At 40.2% G+C, this 25,247-nt stretch overlaps 1 protein-coding gene across 1 annotated transcript in view; it reads left to right on the top strand.

Moving 5' to 3' along the window:
- pfdn1 (prefoldin subunit 1) overlaps positions 1-25,247 on the top strand; it is a 90,940-nt gene that overhangs the window by 15,321 nt on the left and 50,372 nt on the right. Inside the window, exon 3 of the mRNA XM_080201094.1 lies at positions 12,615-12,699. Coding sequence (XP_080057220.1) covers positions 12,615-12,699 — 85 coding nt within the window. The remainder of the gene's footprint in view (positions 1-12,614; positions 12,700-25,247) is intronic.

Consider the following 25,247-nt stretch of genomic DNA (forward strand, 5'->3'; position numbering starts at 1 on the left):
AAGTAAGGATGTGACATTGTGTATATAAATAAATAATGAACGTTGAAACGTAACATGAATAAAGAAATAACTGTTCTCAGGAAAAACTAACTTCTATAAATGTTTTGAGCTGCAAGCTGTTTAAGGTTAAAGCCATTTGACTGAGGAGGAAATATCCTTTGCCAATGCCTGTCCCGTCTTTTTGATAATTGTCAACTGAAAATGTTTCATTAAAGTTCAGAGACGGGGCTGGGGGGAGGCGGGGGGAGTTCTTCCCCAAAAAAAGGTCGAAGTGTCGAAGTCACACAAAAACTGGAGTTTTTCAGGAGAAGTTTCAAAACAAATCTCTCACACTCTGTGCATTGCAGAGTGCACTGGCATTAATCAGTCCAAGATTCATTTGGGGGGGGGCCTGTTCCCGCTGAAGAGGCTGACAGCACAGCTCTGAATGGGCCACTGCGCTGATATGTCGGTGCCAAAATTGACACGTGCAGTAGCCCGCACTGCCAGCGTCCCGATTTGCTGGCCAGCCCCACAACCCCCGCATCACCGGCTGTGTGAGCCCCCCATGACCTGGTCGCTGGCCCCACCAGCCGTCGCTGGCCCCACCAGCCATCCCTGGCCCGTCTCAATCTCTCCGCAGCCCTGATCTCTTGATCCCCCACCTACTGGTAGCCCCAGCCCCAACAACAACCCGCCCCCACCAACCCTGAGTGCCACAGCAGGCTGAGGCACTCTCACCCTGATGGCCAGCCCTGATCACTGTCCTCCCTCCCTCTGTCACTAGCAAGTGCAGAGTGGCAGTGGGACACACCCTCCCCAACGGGTCACCCTCTGGAGGCCCTGCCCCTATTATGCCCCCTTTGCACTGCCCAATGCCCAGTGGACATTAGCACTTTGCCCCTTGGGCAATGTCAGGGGGGCCAGGTTGGCACTGTCAGGCTGGCAATGCTCAGGGGGCATCCTTCAGTGTCCGACTCTTTGGGAGGTCTTGATTGCCCCCCTTCACTCCAGTGGGGTCGGGCCAACTTCTCCCCGCAAGTGGGGAACTATGCTAAAGCCCTCTGGCAGAGGGGGAGAGGCTAGTGGGCCTGGAGATTTCAGTCCCAGGCCTGCTAATGATATTAAGATTGTATGGTAAAGAACATTATCATAACTTATGCCGCTCGACGCTGATTTCTGGAGGGGAGCTGATGCCACTAGAAATCCCGCTGACAGAGACTTGTGGAGGCCATGATGCCCAGCAGGTAGCTTGCGAAACGGCCTCTGCTCAAGTCTTCTGACCCACTGCGCTGCAAAAGCAGCGCAGCAGGATGGGAGACTCGCCCCCTCCCAATATTTTGAATACATTTTAATTCAATGTGAAGGACTAACTTCTGCAAATTCTGCTTATAGTGTAATATCTTTTTGAACACGGAATGGTGGTACAAGCTGCACAATTCAAAATTGTGTTGAAAAATGAAATAACAAATTTTGCACTCCCTAAATAGGGCAACTGTTACAGGACCACTTAGGTGCTTGTGTATTAGGTTCGTATAGTATTTTGCCTTATTCATGATTTATATAACCCGAAGAAACAGTTTTTTTCACTGCATGAATATGCTTCAAAAAGTATTTCAATGATTGTAAAGTAGTTTGAAATGTCTGGTGGTTGTGAAAAGTGCTAAATAAATGCAAGACTTTTTTCTTTTGTGGCTGCTCATGGTAATAGTTGCATTTCTTATACCATTATCCTTTTTGAAGTGGAACTTTTTAGTTGGACGTAAAGTTAATTTATGCAGGATAGATACTGGCAGGAAAGAAGAGTGCATATATGCCATCCCACCTTATGGGCTTATCTCTCCAATTGATGGTTTCTCTGGAGATGCCTCACTCATGATTAATTGAAAGTAGAAGCAGACGTGTGGGTAGAAAAAGAATGAAGCAAATAGGGAGTTAATGAAGGCTGCAGAACATGTAGTGGGATATAGAGTTGCAACAAATGTTACGAAACATAATATGAAGTTGATGTACTTGTCATCTTCATTGGCTGCACTCCAATTGAGAATATTCTATTCAGAGAGATGATTACATCATTGTAGCTATAGTAAGAAAATGATGCTTCATTGCATTAATCTGTATGAACATACCATGGCTATATTCAAGGATTGGAAGGGTAGACAGCAACAGGACAGACAGGATTTGAAAAGTAATTTATTAGGTGGTGGTGTTCACCACCAACGATCATTACAATATTTTTCAAAAAGTTGGCAGACATTTGATAAATGTACCATGAACAGTGAAATACATGTTATATAAATCAAATTATGATGAATTGTAAATTAAATGGCGCAACAAAATAATGCAACTTTTTAGCAAATTTTGGTGGCATCATTTTTAATAATAGCTGTATTTATTTATCACCTGTTATACTGATCTAATTCTTTTGCTGTTGGTGGTGTAAATTGAAAGACCAACAGAAAAACCCAGTATTTCAGATATCAGTGAATCTAATAAAGATCTTGTGTGTCAACTGAGTGGTACACATGAAATTCAGTTGAAAGTGCAAAAGTAAACTTTTCATTTGTGCTCATTAAAATAGTGGGAAAGCAAATAGCTTGAACATTCTTCAGATAGTCCAGTAAGTAAATAGTTTGTGCATTTGGTACCAAGTTATAGAGGCCAGAAAGATCTCATGTTTGATAACTTGTCTGTGTTGATTGAGTTATTTTCAGACAGTAAAGTGGTATGGTACCATAATGATCCTCAGTGTCCCTGGGGGGGAGAGACTTGCATTCCTAATTCAGGGACACTAAGGGTGACTTTGGTGCCAAAATATTGCCCTGTCTGAGTCAACAATGATTCTGTCCTGCATGTGGACTTTTAAATGACCCATTATGAGCTGATCAAGTTTCAAAGGCAGCCATGCTACGATACGTTTTAGTTTACCAGATTGTAGAGAATGCTTAGACAATTACAATTGATTGTACCATCGAAACATTAAACTCTGGAGGACACAAGCTAGGTGTTCTGATTTTTGAATTAGTCAGATGGAGATCGTCTTTCTCACAATTCATCTGTTTATAGTTTAAAAATCAGGATACTGCCGATGCTGACAAGCTGAGGAAAACACAAAATGTTGGAAATGCTCAGCAGATCAGGCAGTAAAATAAAAGGAAAATACTGAAAATGTTGGAGATCCAAAATAAAGCAAAGTGCTGGAAAAAGGCAAAACCGTGTAGAAAGAAACATATTTAATGTTTTGAGTCCAATATGACTTTGTCCAAAGCAGATCAGACAGCATCAATGGAAGCAAGGAATTCTGTTAACGTTTCATGCTGATGGCCTTTTAGAATGACTGTCTTCTCTGTCCAGAGGTGCTCCACCACTTTCTGTTCATATTTTTGTTTGTAAGTTGTCAAATAATTTATTAGGTATGTAATGCCTCAATGATGTGTGAACCATTATTCAATTAATAGTATCTGTTCAGTATCTGTTTCCTTGTGTCTGTAATTCTGTCTTTGAGGTTTCTTTCAGTTGTGATAATTGTAGAACATAGAACACTACAGCACAAACAGGCCCTTCGGCCCACAAGTTGCGCCGATCACATCTATACCTACTAAGCCATAGACCTATCTATAACCCCCAATCCCATTAGATCCCATATACTCATCCAGAAGTCTTTTAAAAGACCCTAGTGAGTTTGCCTCTACCACCACCGACGGCAGCCGATTCCATTCACTCACCACCCTCTGAGTGAAAAACTTACCCCGAACATCTCCTCTGTACTTGCTTCCCTGCACCTTAAATCTGTGTCCTCTTGTAGCGACCATTTCAGCCCGGGGAAATAGCCTCTGAGAATCCACTCTATCTATTCCTCTCAACATCTTATAAACCTCTGTCAGGTCACCTCTCAACCTTCGTCTGTCCAGGGAGAAGAGTCCCAGCTCCCTCAACCTATCTTCATAAGGCATGCCTCCCAATCCAGGCAACATCCTTGTAAATCTCCTCTGCACCCTTTCAATAGCTTCCATGTCCTTCCTATAGTGAGGCGACCAGAACTGTGCACAGTACTCCAAGTGGGGTCTGACAAGGATCTTATAAAGTTGCAGCATTACCTCCTGACTCCTAAACTCAATTCCTTGATTAATGAAGGCCAGTACACCATACGCCTTCTTGACCACATCCTCCACCTGCGAGGCCAATTTAAGAGTCCTATGGACCCGGACCCCAAGATCCTTCTGCTCTTCAACACAGCTAAGATCGTACCCTTGATATTGTATTCTTTCGTCCCATTGGTCCTGCCAAAATGGACCACTACACATTTATCTGCGTTGAAGTCCATCTCCCACTTCTCCGCCCAGTCTTGCATCCCATCTATGTCCCGCTGCAACTTCTGACATCCCTCCAGACCATCCACAACACCTCCAACCTTCGTAAGGTCGGCGAAATATAGGAAGCTGTTGGCTAGTTCTTCAGTTTAATGCACATTTTCAGGTCACTGACAAGTCATAACTATGAATGTGAAGGCTTGCATTTATGTAAAGGGAATAAGAATCTCACTATGACTTCCATAACACAAAATGAGTCCAAGGGACCAATCATAACTATTGCTAATTTAATCTGTTATTTAAATTCCTTTTTTGTAATAAACAATTTATAATTGCAGTCTGGACTACTTGGTTCATTCATGCATTCTGTATTGCTTCTAATATAATCAAATGATAAAAGGACAGATTGTCAAGTTGTGAGGAAAGCTGCATCATATTCACAATTCATACAAGGTTAAGTTTCTGATTTTAAGAGGTCCTGGTCACCTTCTGAAAGCTGTGTTCTGCGCAAAGTAAAGAATGCTCACAACTCTGCAACAGTGGAATTCTGCATCATTGCTTGTGGCCAGAATAAGCCACATGTTTTAGTGTGTAAAGAAATGTGGTAACTTTTATATTTTACATATCCCCATTGCACACTGTTATTTTTCATGAACTCGCTTGATAATTCCAGGTATTAATATATAAATGGGAGTTCTGCAGTTTTAAGATACTTCAGAAGTATTATCGGACTGGTGCATGATTGAAAAAAATTGTCTGGACCCTTTAGATTCAAGCTGGAAGTACACAATTTAGAAAAAAATGTTATCATTTATGCAGCTATAATGACCCCGCCTTATGTTTTTGGAAGTGTTTTCTTTTCTATCATTTATACACAGTGTAGTTAACATGCATGTTAACCATTTGTTGATGCTACTGTGGGATCCCTGAAAGATTGTTTTGTATTTTGTACTCTTTTTGGTAAGAAGGAAAATTTGACATTTTGATTAGTCCTTTTTCTTGGTGTTAATTTGTGCTCCCCTAATCTTTAGGACATAACATCATACATAAGGAGAAAATTTTGATTTTTGTTAAACATGACTGATTTTTTTTAATTCTCCCATTTTTGAATGGAATGAAGTTGCTTTAATTTGCCCTCCCCGCTCTCCTATTTTCCAAAACATTTCAATAGAATACTTGCTGTTAACTTAAATCCCACAATTTGAACATTTCCCAATCAGTTGCTGCTATGCAGCACAGGATTCCCAAACACTGGTATGTGTACCTCTGGCATAGGGGAAACATCTCTGCTGGTTCACGGAATCAATTATGTAATAACATATTTAAGGTCAAATGGAAACATTTAATTTGTATTTATTTTGCATTGTGAGTTTGTGTAAAGAAAAGAAGTTAGGATACTTTGCGGTGAATTTTGGTCTTTGTAGTTGTTTTCTCAAATGCTAGTACTTGTGGCAAATTTTTCCTAGAGGGACAGGTCTCTATATCATTTGGTTGCTGTTCAGTCTCAGCCTTCTCTTTGAGCTTTCTAATATGGGTCGATTGAAGCAGATACACTTGGAGCAATGCACTTTCCAAGAGGAGAAGCCATCATCCGCACTTATCTTTTTACCTGGAAAGGTGAAATAGCTGGCAGCTTCCTAACAGTACAGGACTACCTGACTGAAGCAGAGGGTCAATAGATTCATTCCACTGGAAGACTCCCTTCCTCCAGCAGACTAGTTCCTCTGGAGTAATAGCAGTGTGTTGCCTTCCCCACGGGAATCACTAAAGTCTAAGAGGAAACAAGTTCCTTGGGGATTGCACTGTTGCTGATTGACACAAAAGCTGCTGCCTACACCAGACACTTTCCAGTACCATTGTCGTGTGAGAGGTGTGACTCTCGGCTGACAACTTTACTGAGGCAACAAATGTCAGTTTCCATATTCTCTATCATAACACCAATACATAGTTTGTTAACAGAATGTTAGTTAAACAATGTCAAATGTAAATGTGTGCATGATTGCACCAACAATTAGAGGGATATTATATTGAGAAAATGTTCAATTTATTCAAGTGTATTCCCTGAATAGCAAATTCAGTCAAAAGCTGACATTTATATAGCACCTACAGCAACATAAAATCCCTTAAGTACTTCACAAATTGAATTTGACAGGGAGAGAACATTAAACGTTGTCCAAAACTATGAGTTTAATCAGAAGATTTTTAAAGCAGCAGAGAAAGGCAAACTTGAAGAGAAGGCTGTGGAAAATTAAGTCAATGCCACCAAAGATTCACCACTGGTGAGGTAAAAGGAGGGAGTTATATTATAAAATACTGATTACAGAAGAAGTATTGTAGAGACAAAGTGCAGCCAGACCATAGAGAAATTTGATAGAATGAGTTGTTTGATGTGGGATAGAGGCCAGTGAAGATCACTGATGGCTGAGTGCAGAACAAGTAAATATGGGAGTTTGTGGAGATTAGGAGGCTGTAAGAAGTTCAGATCTGGCAAAGCATGGATAAGGTTTTCAGTGGCAGAGGAGTGTTGTGTTGCTTAGATGGAAATTGGTGGTGTTGCTGATGGTTAGGATGTAGTTTAAAACTCAGTTAAGCATCAAATAAAATACTAAGCGTTCACATATGTGCTTCGGTCTGAGTGAGTGGCTGGCAAGGGGGTGGAAATCAGTGCTTAGAGAAGCATGAATGAATAAGAGACAGCCAGCACAGATTTCTGAAAGACATATCACATTGTTGCAGAAATCTAGTTTGTTATTCATATGTTTTAGAATATAACTTTTAGTTTTAGAAATTAAAGTTTTAACTATAGAAAATGGGTGAACCTGGTTGAAAAACCATAAATGCAACTCAAACAATCTGGTTTGAATACACTTAAAAGATAGCCTATGTTTGTTTTGCGATGTCAGAATAGATAGTGAAAAAAATTGAACAATGAACGACCCATCTCTAAGCTTGTAATTGAGCCAGGGCATTTGGAGAAAGGATTGTAAAATTCCATTAGCAATATAAACTTTTCAAATGGGTTACAGAATTGAGAGAGTTTTGTTGAGGGTATATTAATTTGTTTGCGCTTGCTGTTTAAGACTATCCCAAAACATGCCACTTTGCTGTAGAGACAGACTGTGGGGTTAGACGGTTCTTTAATTGAATTTGTCTGTGCTTGGTTTCTGGTAGAAGTTGTAAGCAGTTGCGCTTGGGAACATAATAGGGCAATTACAGTCTTGTTCTTGTGTAGGCAACAAATCATTAGATAGGGAAAACCAAAGAAAATGTATTGTAGTAAAGTGAAAATTTTAACTTTATTGTTCTCTTCATGGATTGCGGATGTGGCTGAATCTCAGTTTGAATTTCATGAGGGGAAAAGCAGATGGGCGTTTTATTCCATCTTGCAGCCAGAGGAAGGATCTACAGTGGTTCTCATGGAACCTTGTGACAGCAGGCAATCAGCAGAGTTGCCTTGGAACAAAAAAGTCTTGCTAAAACTGTTAAGAAGGCACTAATTACACCAAACCTGGACAATGTGAACAGTTTTGGTCCCCTTTACTAAGGAAAGATCTGCTGGCTTCAGAGAATGTTCATTAGGTTGATCTCAGGTATGGAGGGATTTTCTTATGAGAAGCAGTTGAGTAGAGACTGCACTTATTGGAGATTAGAAGAATGAGATGCCACCTTATTGAGGCATATAGGATTCTTAGAGGGCTTGATATGGTGCTGAGAGGTTGCTTTCCCTTGTAGAGTCTATGATCAGAGGGCATAATCTCAGAGTAAGGAGTCATTTACTTAAGACAGAGATGAGGAGGATTTTATTCTTTCAGAGGGTAGTGAATCTGTGAAATGCTTTACTGTAGAGAGCTGTAGAGGCTGTGTCATTAGGTTTGTTCAAAGCTGAAATAGACAGTCTTTTAATCAGTGAAGGAATCAAGGGTTATGGGAATAAGGCAGGAAAGTGGATTTGAGGATTATCTTTTCAGATCAGTCATGATCTCATTGAATGGCAAAGCAGACTCGATGGGCCACATGACCTACTTCTGCTCCTGCATCTTATGGGTGCTATGAGAAGGCAGTTGGATATCTGCTAGAAACCCGAACATGGAGCTGAGCCATCCACCTTTGTGGGCATCAAATAAAAGTTGGAGGATCAGTTAGCCAAAAGGCTAAAGGAAGAGTCCCCATGAACTATAAACTAAGAGAATAACTGGAACAGTGAGTAGAAATGAAGTGACTTCTGGAGGACTGTGACATACCTTTGGGTAGGACTGAATGAACCTTCAAGATTTCATAGGGTAAAAGAACTCTTGGGGAATTAAAAAGTAGAACTGTGTTTATAGTATAAACCCTTCATAAACTATAGTGTTAGGTTAACAGTGTTTGCTATGTTTATATACAATAACATTTATTTTTGTTTAAAAAATATATATCTTCTGCATAGTTCTCAGTTATTATTGGGTGTTCGGAACTCCCTTTAAATGTTAACGGTCCCTAACAGGATAGTAACAACATTACGAAATGACTTGATGAAGATCGTATATATAAATCTTTTAAAAAAACATTGGATAAAGTATGTCATAACAGACTTATTTGGAAATTGGAAGCACATGAGATTAAAAGGAGTAATTTACTAAGGAACAGGAATGTTGGACAATACTTCTCTGATAGCAGAGAAGGATGTTCTCCAGGGTTCCCCAGGCCTTTATACTGGGACTAAAATGAAAGGTAGAAAATGCTGGAAATACTCAGCAGGTCAGGAAGTGTTGGTGGAGAGAGAAATAGAATTAATGTTTCAGGTTGCTGACCTTTCTTATATCCACATGTGAGGTTCCAGGGTTAGGGTGAGGTTAGTCTGGGTTTAAGGGTTTTGCGGTTTAGCAGAATTCAGAATGTGATTTTGGACAAGTAGGAGTCCGAAGTCTGATGATACTTGGAGTTGTTAGATTCTTGAGGTGGGAGGGTGGTGGGAGAATCTAGCTGCCTTGACGGGGAGGGGATACAGATGAATGAGCAACCAATTGCCATTGACTCAATGAAAGATAAGTAAAATCAATGGTGAAGAGTACAGCACTAGTGGATGTGGCCTATGTGGATGCACATGTAATGTGAAGGACTTGCACTATATTATGTGGTATTCATGTCCTTTGAGAATATGTTATAAATAGATAGAAATGGATGGTAAACAAAAACAAAACCTATTCTTGTGCACATAGCAGCATTCCTGGTTCTGTATACTTAGCACTACAGCAAAACAAATTGGATCCAGGGTTGAAAAATAATTCTTAAAGTCAATATGTTACAGAGTGTATGATAAATGAACATTACTCAAAAATAACAGTATACTTATTTCTGGAACTGTGCCAGTGGATTTTAAATCACTGACTCAACTTGCCTGATGGTCATATTTTGTTACAGTGTTACTTGGTGAAATGTTTGTATTTGTAATATAATCCTCTTTTATGCAACCCATTTTTTTTATTTCAAAATATATTTGCATGCAGTGAATTAATGTTTTATTGTGTTTTAAGCACATATTTCAAAATCATCCTCCAGGATTTATTGAAATACAGCTTAAAAAGTTCAAACATTCTGTTTTTCTTTTATAGTTTTTTGGAGGACATCCAATAGCCGCTGTAACATTTTTGTGCTATGTCCAAACCTAAATTAGAATTTAATATTTTCTTCAGAGTCAACTGCAAAACCAGCTTACATAAGGTCTGCATTTGGTCTTGTCATATATGTCTGTGTGATTTTACGAGGTGGACTTTCTAAAGTGATGCTAAGCCATACAGACCAATAATATTCCAGGATTAATCACTGAGGAGGGATGAATTAGCTGACTTGGGCTGGCTGGTCTCATTGTCTGCAAGTTAAGGAGAGGAAAATTGAGGCAGCTTTTCACTCATGATTGCTAACCTGTGCTGTACAGTTTAAAAAAAACACATGAGGGTAGTGCTTTAGGACAGGATCAAGCTTGACAATGATGTCCCACATAGTCAAATAGATCATTACTTATTGTCTACAATTGAAGAATTGCACTTAGAACAAGAGGAAACCCATCAAATTACGCATTTGCCACAAGTGAGAAAAATAAGAAATTAGAGGCAAAATCAGCACTTAAGTAAAAAGCTTCAAACCGCCATAAAAAAAGTTTAGTTCCATAGTGCCATAAAACACAAAAACATGCAACTTTTTGAAGTAATATAGTCATATAGTTTGTAGTGTGTTATTTTATTTCACCTTATTGTGTTCCTTTTTTTATTCAATCAAAATTCCTTGCTGTGTAACTAATATCTTTTTTCCATTGAGGACAATTAGCATAATAAATTTATTTGCCTGTGAAGTGTTTAGAAGTATAGTTTGGCATCTGGAATATCAGTAATTGTTATAATAATAAAACAATTAAAGGTGGTAAGAATATGATGGACTCTTCTAAAGTTTGATTTTACACTTTTATATTTCTGCTCTTTCAATTATAGAATCTAATTTCCAAATATCAACGGAATTAGACAAAAGTCAACATTTATGAAAGGAAAATCATGTTTGACAAACCTACTGGAGTTTTTTTGAGGATATAACTAACAAAACAGATGAGGGTAAACCAATAGATGGTGTATTTGGATTTTCAGAAAACTTTTGACCAAGTCCCACATAAGAGGGATTCTAAATCTAAAGGGATTGGAGGTAATATATTGATATGGATTGAGAATTGGTCAGCAGACAGGAAACAGAGAGTAAGAATAAAGGGGTCTTTTTCAAAACAAGCAGTAACTAATGGTGACCTGCAGGGATCAGTGCTTGGACCCCAGCTCTTCAAGCTATGTATCAATGATTTGGATGAGGGAACCAAAAACAATATTTCAAAGTTTGCTGATGATACACAACTTGGTGGGAAAGTGAGTGATGAGGAGTCTGTTAAGAGGCTTCAAGGTGATTTAGACGAGTAGGGTGAGTGGGCAAATGCGTGGTAGATGCATAACATGGATAAATGTGAAATTATCCACTTTGGATGGAGACACAGAATGACAGGGTAGCACTTAAATGGTGATGGATTGGGAAATGTGACATACTGAAGGACCTTAGTGTCCTCGTATACCAGTCACTGAAAGCAAGCATGCAAGCAGTTAGGAAGGCCTTCATTGCAAGAGGCCCTGAGTACACAGGCAAGGATGTCTTATGGCAGCTGTACAGGGCCTTGGTGAGTCCACACCTGGAGTATTGTGTGCAGTTTTAGTCTTTGCGAAGAAAGGATCTAATTGCCATAGAGAGAGATTGATTCCTGGGATAGCAGGATTGTGGTATGAAGAGAGATTGGCCAACTGGGTCTATATTCACTGAAATTTAGAAGAATGTGAGTGGATCTAATTGAAACATAAAATTCTGACAGGACTGGACAGATTGTATGCAGGATCTAGAACAGGGGGTCACAGTCTCAGAATAAGGATCATTTAGGAGATGAGGAGAAATTTCTTCAGAGGGTGTAAATCTGTGGAATTCTCTACCACAGAAGCCCGTGAAGGTCAAATTTCTGAATACTTTTATGAAGGAAATAGATTTTTAGACTTCTAGGCATCAAGGACTATGTGGAAAATTGGAGTCTGGCATTATGAAAGAGAATTAACCATGATTATGTTGAATGGCAGACCAAGCTTGAAGGGCTTATTCATGCTGTTAATTTCTATGCTTTTAGTAAAGTCTTGTATATAATTTTTAAAAAAAATCAAGATCTCATTTTGGATAAAAACATGAAAAAAAATCAAACTTTCAAAGGGTTTTGTTTTGAAATATTGGGGAAGGGATTTCCATGGCATTATTGTTTTTTAGGTGTTCATACTATACATGTAAAATCTTGGAAATGACTTGAGGTAATGTGATTTGGCCCACAATATTAATCAGTTCATCCAGTTGCGACTTTAATTCCAGACAGTACTTCCCATGTCCTGCAGAGTTTAATTAAAACCCACAAAAAAATAAAAGATCAGGTGCAGTGTTAAACAGTAGCAGACCCCTTCGCATACATGCCACGTAGTGCTTCCCATTGGGCCTGTCCAAAACAATGTTTATAAAGTTTGGTCTGTTCTATTTAGTCCTACTTTCCCTTTTTACAGCTACAAATTAAATTATTTCATATATTATAGAAGCTTTATGTAATGCAATAATTAAAGAAACACACAGCCACACACCTATATAATATTGGAAAAGGTTGCTTCCAGCTTCTGTGCTCTGATAATGGAAGTTTGCCAACTTCCAGTCATGGAAAAAAAGTTTCATGGTTAATTGATATTTTTAAATCTCTCCTAACTGCAAATTGAAACATCATGTTTTCTCATTTTTTTAAAGGTTTATTCTTCAGCCAAAAGTTGTAATTCACAAACAGCTCCTTGAAAAACAGAAAATAGCAGAAGAAAAGATCAAAGAGCTTGAGGTGAGTCCTGATCAATCCTGCTCTCAGCGTGGGACTGAATGAAGAATGCTGAAATGGAACTTTCTTTTTAAAGCAAGTCAATTGAATTTCTTGTTAAGGCTACGCCTCCTGTCCCTGCAAGGAATCCTCTCTTTGTTTCAAAGGTCACCCTCAACTAAATGTTGCCTGCTAATTTGATCCCAAGTCTGATGACGAACTGTAAAACAAGACACTAATCTTTTTCTTGACAATCAGTTTGTTTACAGAATGCAGCATTACATACGCATATGCTTCCTGCCTACTCTCCAGAGTCTTTTTTTATGTAAAGGCTGTAGGTACTTCATTAAGCAATGCCCTTTGCCTGTGTATCTGAACAATGTAAACACCGTACCAATAATGCCACCCTTCTTGATGACAACAGTTTGCACATGCTGAAGCCAACCCTTTGTTGCCAATCTTGAATTATGGACCACTGTTTTATTGTTCAAGCGCTTAGCTGGCATTGTTGTGAATGGACTGCATTGCATCTTGTAGATGGCCATAGTGCAACCACAGTGCACTGGTTGTGGAGGGATTGAATGTTCTAAGTATTGGATGAGGAGCCAGTCAAGCAGTCTGTTTTATCCTGGATTATATTAATGTTTTAAAAGTATTTTAAAAAAGTTTTATTTATTAATGTCACAAGTACGCTTACATTAATACTGCAATGAAGTTACCTGTGAAAGTTCCCCAGTTGCCACACTCTGGTGCTAGTTGGGTATACTGAGGGAGAATTTAGCATGGCCAGACCTAGCCAGCATGTCTTTGCGCTGTGGAAGGAAACCAGAGGACCTGGAGGAAACCCACGCAGATGCGGAGAGAACGTGCAAATTTCACACAGACAGTGACCTAAGTCGGGAATCGAACCCAGGTCCCTGGCACTGTGAGGCAGCAGTGCTAACCACTGTGCCATGTGGATTAGTTTATGAAGCTGTGAGCCTACTGCTATAATTAAATAGGCAAATAAGCTATGCTGTTTAAGTGGCATTGACTGAATCACACCTTTAAGTACTTTGTGCATATCCAGTTGTCTAATTTTTGTGGAAGATAGTTATCAATGTAAACAAATTTTACTTATGAAGGATATGATAAAGTTGGTCTAAAAAAAAACTTTCACTGAAGCAATACCTTTCAGAACACATTGCATTCAAAAGTGCTTTATATCTAATGGAGAATTTTTGAAGTGAGTCATTCCTGTATTGTAGGAAACATGGCAATCAATTTGCACACCGTAAACTCCTACAAATGTGATAATCACCAGGTAGTCTAATTTTGTGATATTGATTGAGGAATCAGTAATGGCCAGGATATAGGGACAATTCCTGTACTTCTCTTCAAATATTTAAATTTTAGGGAGACATGAAAAATTAGGTTTTAAACATAGAATAAATTACCATAGAGGTAATTAAAAGGAATATAAAAGTACAAGAACCAACTAGATTTCTGTAGAAATAGCACAAAGATGGATATGGCAATTAAGTGGGCTTGAGATTCATTGAAAATGTATAGGCTTATTGGACATAATTACCTGATGTTTTTATGACCTGACTTGCAAAATGTAGGAGTTTTTCAGTTCTTTCACGTCTATTCAATTTTGCCAGTAATTGTAGGGAAGTTCTATAATGGTTTGCCCTTATGGTTTCTCACGGTAATATTAGTCACAGTATTTACAGGAGTAACTGTATGAAGTTCTGGTATAATTGGCTATCAACCAGAATTCTTTCACCATAGACTTATTTGTTAGATAAAATGATGGCAACTATTGCCACGAAGACAAAATTGAACTTATGTATTGTTTGATATCAGTTGCTATGTGTTGTTAAGATGTATATTGAAATAACTAATTTAAAATGGTGACATATTTCTTGAGTATAATTTTGTATATGTGTTTGCTTAAAGATATTTAACTCAGTGGGAGAAAGCAAAGGATGTTATTAGTAGCTATTAAAGTTCTTTCTCTGTGGTGCACCCAGTGGTCTCCTGAGGTGATGTAGTTATGGCATGAAACTGAAATTATAGTAGAGAAATAATGAACTTCAAATTCTATAGTGCCTTGTGATGTCCTTAGGGTACTCCAAAGTGCCGCACATTCAATTAGTTATTTTTGACTTGCAGTCACTATTATATAGATAAATATGACAACCATCCTCCGCATAGCAAGGTCCTAGGAACAACTAATTAAAGAAATGCTTAGTTAATCTCTCTGTGGTGATGCTTAAGGGAGTAATGTACAGGAACTGGAAAACTCTTTGTTTCTTCATATAATTTCTTGAAATTGTTATATCTACTGGAATCTGCAGAAGATGTGGTGCAGTGGTCCGAAGGGCCATTTTCTGTGCTGTGTACTGCTGTAAATATCCATGGCTAAATTTCAAGCAAGGTAGAAGTGTTTCTTGGGATACTGGTCAATATTCGTCCCTAAACAAACGTCACTCTCATTCAGTTTTCCTCATCTGAATTTGATACTATGTTCTTATGTTGTTCTTACGTCAAATGATTTATCAGGGTTCAAATATCCATCTATGCCTTATACAATCATACAATGTCCAATAAGGTTTTGTTTCAACTGTTTTCACTTCAGTGTCAATGTATCAAGTTGTTTTGTGTTTCCTTGAGCTTAAGATACCTAATCTGAGGGATCATTTTCATTATCCATCTGTACATCCTTTACAAAGCCAGAATTTCCCCATTGTAACAATAATTAGAACATATTGTACAATGGAATTAATGCCTTGTCATATAAGCCTTTGCAACTTATGTTCTTTCCCATTAGCTGTAAACCCATGACTCTGATTTTCATCTATACTGCTGTTGTTACCCTTCAGTACCATTAGATTCCTGCCCTGTGTTATTCCCTACAGTCTGTCCATCATAACCGCTGTTTCATATGTTCCCAGCTCTCTTCCTCTTGCATTTTCCCACATCAATCACTTGTTAGCATAGTCTGCCAAACTAAATTGATTCCTCTGTACAGGATCTGCTTGATTTCTATTCGTTGCAACCCAGTGTGTTTTGGATTATCAGCAGACGGACAGCTTTATAACTTTTAATATCTGTGACAGCTTCAAAATATATATTTTCAAGCAGGCATTATAAATTGAGTGAGGTTTTATAACCTGGTTAAATCTGTTTATTCGTGATTCTGTTCATTTTGACTCTGAATTTGATTTGTAGATATAAGCTAAAATAAGTGGGTTCTAAAGTGCAATTTCTTGTATCATTTTGAAAGATTATGAGTAGTCCAATGCTAATAGAATAGTACAGAACTATAGAATCTCTACAGTGCAGAAGGAGGCCATTCGACCCATTGCATCTGCACCCACTCTCCAAAAGAGCATCCCACCCAGGCCCTCCCTTCTGCTCTATCTCCATAACACATGCAGTTAGCATGGCTAACCCACCTAACCTGCACATCTGCAGACACTAATGGGCAATTTACCATGGTCAATTCACCTAATCTGCCCATCCTTGGACTGTGGGAGGAGACCAGAGCACCCGAGGAAATCTACGCGGACACAGGGAGAGTGTGCAGATTCCACACAGTCACCCAAGGCTGGAATTGAATCCAGGCCCTGAGCACTGTGAGGCAATAATGCTAACCACTGTGCCACCATAATTAACTAGTTAACTATACAATCTTCCTTCTGATTAGGTAATGCATAACACAAATTGTATGTGCATAGGTGGTATACAAAGCGTATTCAGCAGTGATACTGATCAAAATTTGCATATAAGTGATGAGTTAGGACACACACCTATTTCATCTATTCCAGCAAGTCTCATGCCATATCATCCTGTTGCAACCATTCATTTGCATTGTGAACTTTTGTGATAATCATCTTGTGAATCATTATTTTCATTTGTTATGTGGCTCTCTTTTGAACTCATTCAGCAAACAAATCTCTTCCACTTTTTATTCTGTGACGTTCAGTGGCGTGGTTTGAAACTTAAACCTCCTTTCCGTAAACATGATCTGAAGTTTGAATACACCACATCATATGGTCGAATTATGTTGTTTGTAAAAGCCAGCATCCTGTCAGAGGAAATTATGTTGTGATGACGGTAAACCTTTTCAGATTTTGTAGCAGAATTGTCCAACTGAGATTTTTTTTGTCTCCCCATCTCAAGTGTAATAGAATGCTGTAATGCTAATTATTAACGAGAACAACATTCAAAAGTATTGTTAGTTATCTCATGAAATTAAAATGAAATACAGATCTGAGTTCTCCTCTACATTTCCTAAATTATCTGGGTGGCTTAAATTGTAAATTATACTGGATGTGGGTGGCATTTTGGCATGGAAAACTGACATAGATTTAGTTGTGAAGAAATTTAGGAACTGCTCCTTTGGAATTAATGAAACCGCTTTAAAGATGTATCATTAACAGATATATACCAGATTGTTTCCAAGCCTCGCCCTCCACAAGTACAATTTATTCAGATTACCATGACTTGTATCCTTGCCGGCATCATCCCTGTCCTTATAAAAGTCTTATTAGAAGCATGGACTTCAGTGAATAAACTAAGAACTTTTTTGTTATGATTCCAAAGAAAACCATTAATTTTTAAAAAGAAATTCAAACTCCCAGCTGTTAACTAAAAGAATCACACTACAACATCTTGCATTTTAAACCAGAACCTTTACTGTGCAAGAGGTAAACAAAGCAAGAATATTTAATTTAACATTAAATATTTCATTAATGCTTATATTTTAAATTCGATAATCTCAACAGACCATCTCCCATCCTGTTGTTAATACCACCCAAAAACATTTCCCTCTACGTTACAGGATCTTGCGGGCTCTCTCGCACCTTCTGGGATCAACAAGGGTGTGCCACAGGTTTTAGGAATTCACTTTAATTCTCCTAGTTTCCTAGTCTGCTGTTTAGACCTCTGAAGCATTCTCTCTCTTTGTGAAGATTCCACTGCTGGTCACTTCCATCAGCTTTACCAGGTACCTCTGACAAGCTTGATTCCTCATGCACTTTGACCTTTCATTCTGAGCATGGGCCCCTGCTAGCAATTCCCCCTCACAGCCTTTCAAGCTGACTGTTTCTGTGAGTAAACACACAGACAATCCCAACCCAAAAGACTGGCTCCCCGCAATTATCTCCGTTGCAATGACATAATGACATACCTGGGATGTCCTAGGTAGTTAACTAACTAACTTGTGAAAGTTGAGAATCTCAGTATAAAATTACATTGTCCAGGCTGAGGTGTTGTTTGGAAATAGTTATCATTCATAAAAACCCTCACTTTCTCCTAAATGCAGCAGCCCCTTTTTTTTCCAGCATCTTTGGCGGAGAACTAGTGGGCAAACTTCACGATTTAATTGCAGTCTGTTGGTTGCCAGGGCACCCTGCAGAAGAGGAAGGTTATTGGATTTTCACGTTTTAACTGCGCATGTGTTGACGCCAGTTGTTGCCGAAAATAAATTACTCCATTGTTGTAGTGAGGGTTGCTATTGCAGGCAGCTGGGTACTGACACAGTGGGCCAAACGGTCTCCTCTGTACTTGAACCATTCAATGATTTCATGACTATGCAAAATCCAAGCCCTTGTATTTTTGTGGTTTTTCTTGTAACTATTACACTTTTATGACTTTATAAAAACACAGAAAAATGCTGTTTTCTGAAACAGTGGGTAAAAAAACATCATAACCATTTGGTTAGAAAGCCTTTGTAGGGCTTGTCTTCTGTTTTAACCTCTAAATTTTATCCTTCTGTGCCAGAAGCTGAAACTCTGATAGCCTGATCCACTCTTCATCAATTTCAGGATGGATTTTCTAATGGAAGATACATGCTAGTAATCTGTGGAAATGTTCCCTTTGTCAATGTTTCGTCTTTTTTTACCCTACTTCCCGACTGAAATGACCGGTTTTACATTTGTGAAATGTCTATCAAAACCCGAAGGTTGGGATATATAGAAGCAAGTAATTGAAGAGACTAGAGTTAAAGGGTGTATCTACTGGATTTAATGCAAAAGTGTTAGGACAGAGAACAAGAGTAAATATTTTACAGAGGATCATGAGGCTGTGAAATGCTTAAAACAGAAATATGTCATCATTTAAAAATATGTTAGATGGTTAAAGAAGGGGCTGAATGGGATATGTGAAGAGGTCAGGCAAATGGAATACAGTATAAGAGTACTGCACGTGCAAAGAATAAGAATTAGATGTGCCAAATGGCTTATTTCCATTTTGTGATTTCTTTGTAATGCTGTCAAAAAAGTGAAACTTTAAAAACTCCAAAGGTAATTAAATTGGCAAGTTTAAAAGCTTGCTGCGTGTTAGTTGTAATTTTTAAACCAATAACTTACGATAATCGAGGTGAGAATACTATCTCTGAACTGAGTAGACACTTGGAGAACTGGAAAGCAAAAGAAATTCAATGCATACAGTGATACTTTAGTAGAATCCAAACAAACCTTAGGATTTCTTTCTTGCTTTCTGCTTTATTAAGCAGAGGTGAATTTGCTCACTATTCGACGCTTGGAAGGCAGTCGCATACCTAAGAATTTTCTGTATGGAGAGGTAGCTGGAACCAGAAGACACCCAAAACTCTTTCAGAGACGCTTGAAAGAGTGTCATGAAGGCCCTGGAATTCTTGCTCCAGGGTGATGCTGGTCAGCAATAGAGGGCAGTGGTGATATCACCTGTGAACTGGTGTGCACACCATGATGATCAGTGGCCATAGCAGCTTGACAACAAGTGCCACCACCAAAAACAACAACCACAACAACACCTGATGACCACTTTGTATACAACATTTGGACAGAACCTGCTTACCACATATTGGTTTCTCAGATCATCCGCAAAAATGCACTATATCAAACTACCCCAAGCCCAACAGATTTGCTTTTTGCATGTCTATTATCCTACATAAATGGAAGAATGCTGGACAACTGCCTTGGCAATTCATTAATGAAGTCGTCAAACCAGGGAAGAGAGAATGAGCAGTTATTGTGGGCTGTTTCATGTTGCTTTACGTAGATCTTAAAGTTATAGTTAACATTTGGAAAGATGGAATCTGAATAAACAGTGTGGAATTTTCCCACCATGGGAATCATTGCGGGTGGGACACAGATCATGCAAAGGTCCCGTTGACCTTGGGCAGGACTTTCTGGCTTTGGGGCAAGCCCGGTTGGAAAATCACGCCCCCATAGTGTCCAACATTGATTTCTGTTGCAGGACTTCTAGCCTCATGCTTAGGCAAGCAGTCTCAGTACAGCTACAAAACTGGCATCAAGCTGACAATGTGGAAATTTGCCTGGCTTTATCCTGTTGACAAAAAGCAGGACCATTCCAATCTGACCAAATACTGCCTCTTTGGAGTCAACAAAATGATGGAAGAATTGCTGTGAAGTGGCACTTACTCAGTAACAACCTGCCTATCGGTGCTCAGTTTGAGCCCCCCCAAGGCCACTCGGCTGCAGACATGGACGAAAGAGCTGAATCCTAGAGGTGAGATGAGTATGATTGTTCTTGACTTCAGGGCAGCATTTGAGCAAATGCAGCACTAATGAGCTCCAGCAAAATTGAAATCGGGGGAATCTGGGGGAAAACTCTCCACTGGTTGGATACATACCCAGCACAGAGGCTGAGGTTATTGGAGGTCAACAATCTTAGCCCCAGAACATTACTGCAGGAGTTCCTTAGGATAGTATCCTAGGTCCAGTCATTTTTAGCTGTTCCATCAATGATTCATAAGAACATAAGAACATAAGAAATAGGAGCAGGAGTAGGCCATCTGGCCCTTCGAGCCTGCCCCGCCATTCAACAAGATCATGGCTGATCTGTCGTGGCTCAGTTCCACTTTCCCGCCCTCTCCCCATAACCCTTAATCCCCTCTCTTATCAAAAACCCATCAACCCGCTTCTTAAAAATATTTAGCGAGGCAGCCTCCACCACTTCAACGGGCAGAGAATTCCAGAGATTCACCACCCTTTGAGTGAAGAAGTTCCTCCTCAACTCCGTTCTGAACCGCCCCCCCTTTATCTTGAGGCTGTGCCCCCTAGTCCTACTGTCTTTTTTGAGCGGGAAGAGTCTTTCCACCTCTATCCTATCCATCCCATTCATCATCTTATACGTCTCAATGAGATCTCCCCTCATTCTTCTAAACTCTAACGAGTACAAGCCTAGTTTATTCAGCCTCTCCTCATAGCTCAACCCCCTCAACTCCGGTATCAGCCTAGTAAACCTCCTCTGCACTCCCTCCAAGGCCAAAATATCCTTGCTACATTAGAAGTTCAGAAGTGGAGATATTTGCTAACGATTGCATAATCTTCAGTACCGCTCACAACTGAGGTACTGAAGTAGTTGGTTAAATTGTGTAGCAAGACTTGGACAGCATTCAGGCTTGGGCTGACAATGGCAAGTAACATTCGCACCACACAACTGACAGGCAATGACCACCTCCAACAAAAGAGAAACTAACTGTTTCTCCTTGATATTTAGTGGCATTACCATTGGTGAATCCTCCTTCATTAGCACCCTGGGATTACTATTAATCAGAAACTTAACTGGACCAGCCATGTAAATACTGTGTATCCAGGAGTGGATCAGAAGTTGGGAATTCTGCAGTGAATTACTCACTTCCTGACTCCTCAAAGCCTGTCCACTACTTACGAGACAAAGTCAGGAGCGTGATGAGGTACTTGCCTGGATGAGTGTAGTTCCAACAACACTTGAGCTCATCAACAACATTCATGACAAAGCAACCCACCTTAAACATTCACTTCCTCCACCACTGCTGCACCATGACAGCAATGTGTGTCATCTAGAAGATGCGTTGCAGCGACTCGCTAAGTCTCCTTCCAAATCCACAACCCCTAGCCAGAACAAGTACAGCAGACACATGAAGAAAACCACCACCTTCAAGTTCCCCTAAAATCTCACATCATGCTGATCTAGAAGTCTGTTACATTTCTTCACTGTCGCTCTGTCAAAATCCTGGAACACCCTTTGGGTGCACCTAGCCACATGAACTGTAGCAGATTACAAATGCAGCTCACTATCACTTTCTGAAGGGCAATTAAGAATGGACAATAAGTGTTGGCATTGCCAATGGCATTGCCCACACCCAAGGATGAATAAAATAACAAGAATTGTGAATGCAAAGGTGGATCTGAATTTTTAAGATGACGAGTGCTTGGCACTTGGCACCTGCTGTCCTGAGTCAGTGGAGAACACATTCCCGTTGACTCTTGACCGGCCTGCTGCCATTTCATGCTTAATTGAGTGTAGACTGGCAGTAGGCAGAACTTCCATTTACCCTTGGACAGAAGTTCTGCCTTAGGAAGCCTCTCAGTCAATCATATTGACCTACATAATAAGAACATAAGAACATAAGAAATAGGAGCAGGAGTAGGCCATCTAGCCCTTCGAGCCTGCCCCGCCATTCAATAAGATCATGGCTGATCTGTCGCTGCTCAGTTCCACTTTCCCGCCCTCTCCCCATAACCCTTAATCCCCTCTCTTATCAAAAACCCATCAACCCGCGTCTTAAAAATATTTAGCGAGGCAGCCTCCACCACTTCAACGGGCAGAGAATTCCAGAGATTCACCACCCTTTGAGTGAAGAAGTTCCTCCTCAACTCCGTTCTAAACCGCCCCCCTTTTACCTTGAGGCTGTGCCCCCTAGTCCTACTGTCTTTTTTGAGCGGGAAGAGTCTCTCCACCTCTATCCTATCCATCCCATTCATCATCTTATACGTCTCAATGAGATCTCCCCTCATTCTTCTAAACTCTAATGAGTACAAGCCCAGTTTATTCAGCCTTTCCTCATAGCTCAACCCCCTCAACTCCGGTATCAGCCTAGTAAACCTCCTCTGCACTTCCTCCAAGGCCAAAATATCTTTGCGCAGGTGCGGCGCCCAAAACTGCACACAGTACTCCAGCTGCGGCCTCACCAATGCCCTATACAGCTGCAGCAAGACCTCCCTACTTTTATATTCAATCCCCCTCGCTATGAAGGCCAGCATCCCATTCGCCTTCCTGACCACCTGCTGCACCTGCAAGCTGGGTTTTTGCGACTCATGCACAAGGACCCCGAGGTCCCTCTGCACCGTCGCCTGCTGCAGTTTTTCGCCCCGTAAGTAATAGTCCTTCCTACCATTCTTCCTACCAAAGTGGACCACCTCACACTTGCCAACATTAAATTCCATTTGCCATTTCCTGGCCCATTCGCCCAGCCTATCTAGATCCTTCTGTAGACTCTCCACACCCTCCGCACAATTTGCCGTTCCCCCAATCTTGGTGTCATCAGCAAATTTCGACACCCTACACTCGGTTCCCTCCTCCAGATCATCTATATAAATGGTAAAAAGCTGAGGCCCCAGCACCGACCCCTGGGGCACTCCACTAGTCACCATCCGCCAATCCGAATAGCACCCGTTGACCCCCACTCTCTGCCTCGTATTTGACAACCAATCCCCTATCCACGCTAACACCCTGCCCCCAACTCCATGTCCCTCGACCTTCTGCAATAACCTCTTGTGAGGTACTTTGTCAAACACCTTCTGAAAATCTAGAAAGACCACATCCACCGGCTCTCCTCTATCCACCGCCCTAGACACATCCTCATAGAACTCCAGTAAATTTGTCAGACACGACTTCCCTTTAATGAAACCGTGCTGCGTCTGCTCTATCAAGCAATTGCCTTCAAGATGCCTCGCAATTTCCTCCTTAATGACAGATTCGAACATTTTACCTACCACAGACGTTAAACTAACCGGCCTATAATTCCCCGCCTTTTGCCTGGCACCCTTCTTAAACAACGGCGTAACATTAGCTGTTTTCCAATCATCCGGCACTTCCCCGGAATCCAGCGACGTCTGGAAAATAACCACCAAGGCATCCACTATCACCTCCGCCATTTCTTTCAGAACCCTCGGATGCATTCCATCCGGTCCTGGGGACTTGTCCACAATCAGCCCCTCTAGTCTGTCGAGCACCGCCTCTCTAGTAACAGTAATGTCATTAAGACCCTCCAGTCCTACCACCTTTCCATCGCTAACACCCGGCAAATTATTCACGTCCTCCTCCGTGAAGACAGAAACAAAAAAGTTATTCAATACCTTAGCCATATCCCCATCCCCTACCACTAGGTTCCCTTTCTCATCCTCTAAAGGACCAACGTTCACCCTAGCCAGCCTCTTCCTTTTTATATATTTATAAAAACTCTAGTTCTTCAGCACTTCCAGGTACAGCAATGCAGTGGCTGGAAGAGGTACTGCAATGCCTTGTCTGAGGCTAAGTCCTGGGACCACACTTCAGGTAAATACCAGAGGCCCTGAGGAGAGGGTGCCCCAAATCTGAACAGGCTTTCAGTTGTCAGAATATATTGATTAATCAGAAAAAGATTACATTGTCAATTGCCTCAGTGTATTGAGAAAAGAAAATACTGTGCAAACTTTTTAAACGCTCTACATTTTGGAAACTCAATGGTGTAAAGAGTTTTTCAGGTTTTTGTGAATTGATATATATCAGTTTAATAGCTTTCTCACCACTGAACAAATATTGATAGCACTGTTGGCACTGAAAGATACAACAATGTAGTTGTATTATTAATCATTAGTTAGTTCCAGGTTTTGGAGAACTTTTTAACCTTTTATTTTAAGTTCAAGTTCTCCTGTAATTATTTTGAGTGAAGTGACAGTTGTTAATATCTTTGAATTTAATTTTATTCTTAATTTGCAAAATCTGTTTATTAGTCTAATCCCATCATTGACGCAAGGTAAGAATCTATGTTTTGCCACTGTATAAATGCTGTTTATAATTTTGGGCCGCCTTAGTTTAATGTTTAGGTCACTGTCTAAAAGTGTAATTATTTGAAATGTGTAGAAAGTGATTATTAGGGCTGCTGATACAGTGGCTGGTCCAGTTCACATGATCTTTTCTGCACAAAGCTATGCTGGGCACTTGATTTGGCAGACGTGTGCAGAATGAATTACTAAAAATAATCTCCTTTGCGGGGGCTTTGGGCTGGTGGTGGTTACTGATGTAATGCATTGAATGTAGTTCTTTGCAAAAGGGCAGAGGGGAACTAACACATTTCTGGTAGGAGTGGCATTTCTTTAAACTGCTGACGCATTCAGCTGTTTGTATCTGTCTCTTCCAAAAGCCTGCACCCAGAATGTTTTCCCCCACTGATTCCTTTCTGAAGTGAACAAAGCCAACTTTGTAATTGGTTGGAGAATTTACAAGTTTTACACAAAGCTGCAGTACTTGTGCGAAGTTCTTTTTTGTTTGAGTCCTTTACCGATTATCTGAAATATGGGGCACATTGTGCCTAATGCTCTGGCACAGTAGAGTCATTTTTGTTCGAATGTTGTGCTTTTTAAAGTTTTGTAGGCATTGGTATTGTGAATATGTTGTAACTACCTAGAATTGTTGGCTTCACTGCTCTCCTCCCCCACCCCCGTTGCTATACCAGACAAAGATAAAATAGGAAACCTTCTTTCTGTGGTCTTAAGTTTCCTGCAGCAGACAGATGAGAAGTGGAATAGTGCAGAGTCATTGGGCCAGAATGC

The sequence above is a fragment of the Carcharhinus amblyrhynchos genome, chromosome 13, assembly GCF_965287045.1.
Source record: "Carcharhinus amblyrhynchos chromosome 13, sCarAmb.v2.hapA, whole genome shotgun sequence".
Lineage (NCBI taxonomy): Eukaryota > Metazoa > Chordata > Chondrichthyes > Carcharhiniformes > Carcharhinidae > Carcharhinus > Carcharhinus amblyrhynchos.